Source organism: Zerene cesonia, chromosome 8, assembly GCF_012273895.1.
Source record: "Zerene cesonia ecotype Mississippi chromosome 8, Zerene_cesonia_1.1, whole genome shotgun sequence".
Taxonomy (NCBI): domain Eukaryota; kingdom Metazoa; phylum Arthropoda; class Insecta; order Lepidoptera; family Pieridae; genus Zerene; species Zerene cesonia.
Genome location: NC_052109.1, coordinates 7623893 through 7626405, shown reverse-complemented (window position 1 = coordinate 7626405; position 2513 = coordinate 7623893). Strand labels below are relative to the sequence as shown.

Here is a 2513-nt window from a genome sequence, read left to right as displayed (position 1 = left end):
TGCGCGGCCCGCCAATGGGCGGCGGAGGCATGTCGATGCGGAACGGAATGGGAGGCGGAGCGCCCTACGACCGCGGAATGGACCGGCCTCCGATGGGTGGATATGATGACAGATACAACGGATATGGGGAGGACCGTCGCGGCTTCGCGTTGATGGATGGGCGCGGAGCAAGGGACCAGTACGGCGCGCCGCCTCCCATGTACCCGGACGACAGGCGTGGGTACGGAGCGGTGGACGACATGGCCCCAATGTACCCCGACGATAGACGCGCGCCCATGTATCCGGACGAGCGGGACATGATGGATAGGCGAGGCGGCATGCGAGGAGGTCCAATGCCCATGGCGTCAGGTTACGATAGAGCACCACCCCGGGCAGCTCCCATGGGCAATGGAGATATGTACAGCAGAAGGACACCACCTCCGATGTAAGTCGCTACATACAAACAACTTGTAACTTCCTCTTCAATTTCATGAGGATTTCATATTTAGCAAAATTATTTTGTATTGTATAATCATTCAATTATCTAATTGTTAACTGAGACTCAACCAAAGTTAATTTACACTGTTAAAATATAATTAACACATTTTCTCTGCAAAATTGTAGATCTACATGCTTCAGGCATTACCATACTTGCAATTTTCAAATTTAAAATACAAGCAATCAACATCCACATAATATTAAAACATTTATTAATTAACTTAAATGACCTATCCAATATTATGGATATATATAAAACAAGCTGTTACTCGTGGCATCACTCTCATGGTACCTGGGTAAAAATTCACATGTGCTAATCCTGACTAGAATCTGTTGTCTGTACCAAATTTCGCACAGTTACGATCAGCTGTTTTCACATGAAAGAGTAACAAACATCCATACTTACAAATGTGCTTATAATATTATTAGGATTCTCACATCACAATTTTCTTCCTGAGATTAGCTTGTTCAATGAAACAAACTCTTCAGCCTTACAATCTTACTATTATAATAAGTTTCATTTAGGTTTTTTTTCTTTCATCTTTTTTGGTAGCTTTACATTTTTTATTTACTATCTTAATTAAGCCTTCAACTCCAGAGTAGTTAAAGGGCTCTAATGATGATGAATGATTGTTTTTAAGAACATCTATCCAGCCAAAGCATGGGTGGTTAGGTACCATAAGTATACATAGTAATGAGAACCCGCTGGTTTCCAGGCGCGGCGGAGGCGGCGCGGCGGCGGGCTACGACCGCGACCCGTATGCGCAGCAGTACGCGCCCATGGGACGGTAAGCATCCCTCCCTCTGTGCACGGCTAGCGGCAACCGGTGTGCGAACAGATGATTTCTTGCAATTATATCTAGTCTCGCAACCTTAAACTGATGTGGCTCACCCGATCACCAGTTAACACTGTACTGGTGAACTTAACACATGAATGTTTTTAGTTGTCGATTGACTGGATTTCTATTTTCGAGCTAGATTTTCCTCGTTGAATTTCACAGTAGTTATTATATTAATGACAAACTTTATTTGCTTTTATTTACATGAATAATAGAAGATGATTATATATTTTATAAAGTCTTTTCGGTGGTCATTCCACAAAACAGAATATTTCAGTTAAAGAAAGAAAAGTGTTGCAAAAATTTATATACATATTATAATATGTAGAGTGTTACAATCTTTAAAAAAATTACATTTAAATTATTTCTGATTTATCTTGAATCAAATGTTAACACACTGGTTGCTCACACGATTGAATGTTTGTTATCACTTGCACACAATTTCACTTTCTTTGATGTCTCTAGAAAAATAGCTTAGAAAATTCCGTTACAAAGTTGCGTTTGAGTCATACGGAAACCGATTAGTGAACAGTGACTGGCCAACGAAATTGCGTGGCACACGGCTATTTCCTAAGGAATTTGTCCGGAACAATATCTAAGTAACATTAACAGACTATCTATTTGAAATCTCTAGGTTATATATTTGAAAAAAATTTGACACCGTACATTTTAAATTTCAATGCTCTATCTTAGTTTCCGGTGTGTTTTAAAATTAATGAATTGGACAGAAAAAATAAAAGCATTTTGAGAGTGGTTAACGTAAATGTCAATGTAATAGATTTCCGATAGCAATATACACACAATCGAGTCCAAATTGAACCGCCGTAGTGGCAAAGAGAGCATGCGAATGAGCGGACACGCACAAGGCCGCTGCGGCAGCGCGGGCTCGCGGCGCGGACCGCTGACGTTCCTTTCGTTTGCAGCTACGCACAAACGCAACGTTATCCGTAAGAGTAGGCGATGCGAGGCGACGGCGGCACTAAGCGGCTTTCTTGTTTAGCGCGGGCGGAGCGGCGCACGGCGCGGCGCACGGCGGCCGGGCCCGGCCCCAGCGCACCAACAAAAACTGTATATCGCTCGTGTAGCCGCACCACCGCCGCGCCACCGCGCCACCACGCTACCACGCTACCACGCTCGCGCCCCACGCCGCGACCGCGAAGGATCCCGCAGTGTTTTTCAACCCTCCCCCCACTCCAA

At 43.9% G+C, this 2513-nt stretch overlaps 1 protein-coding gene across 3 annotated transcripts in view; it reads left to right on the top strand.

The window, feature by feature from the left end:
- Nucleotides 1-2513, top strand: part of LOC119828474 (RNA-binding protein 4.1) — a 6210-nt gene that overhangs the window by 1703 nt on the left and 1994 nt on the right. Inside the window, exons 3-5 of one of the 3 annotated variants that reach the window (XM_038350633.1) lie at nt 32-424; nt 1194-1265; nt 2317-2507. In XM_038350633.1, the coding sequence (XP_038206561.1) occupies nt 32-424; nt 1194-1265; nt 2317-2401 (550 nt within the window). In that variant the 3' untranslated portion in view covers nt 2402-2507. Of the gene's footprint in view, nt 1-31; nt 425-1193; nt 1266-2239; nt 2508-2513 lie in introns of those variants that run through there. The other 2 variants (XM_038350634.1, XM_038350635.1) reach the window with 2 other exon arrangements.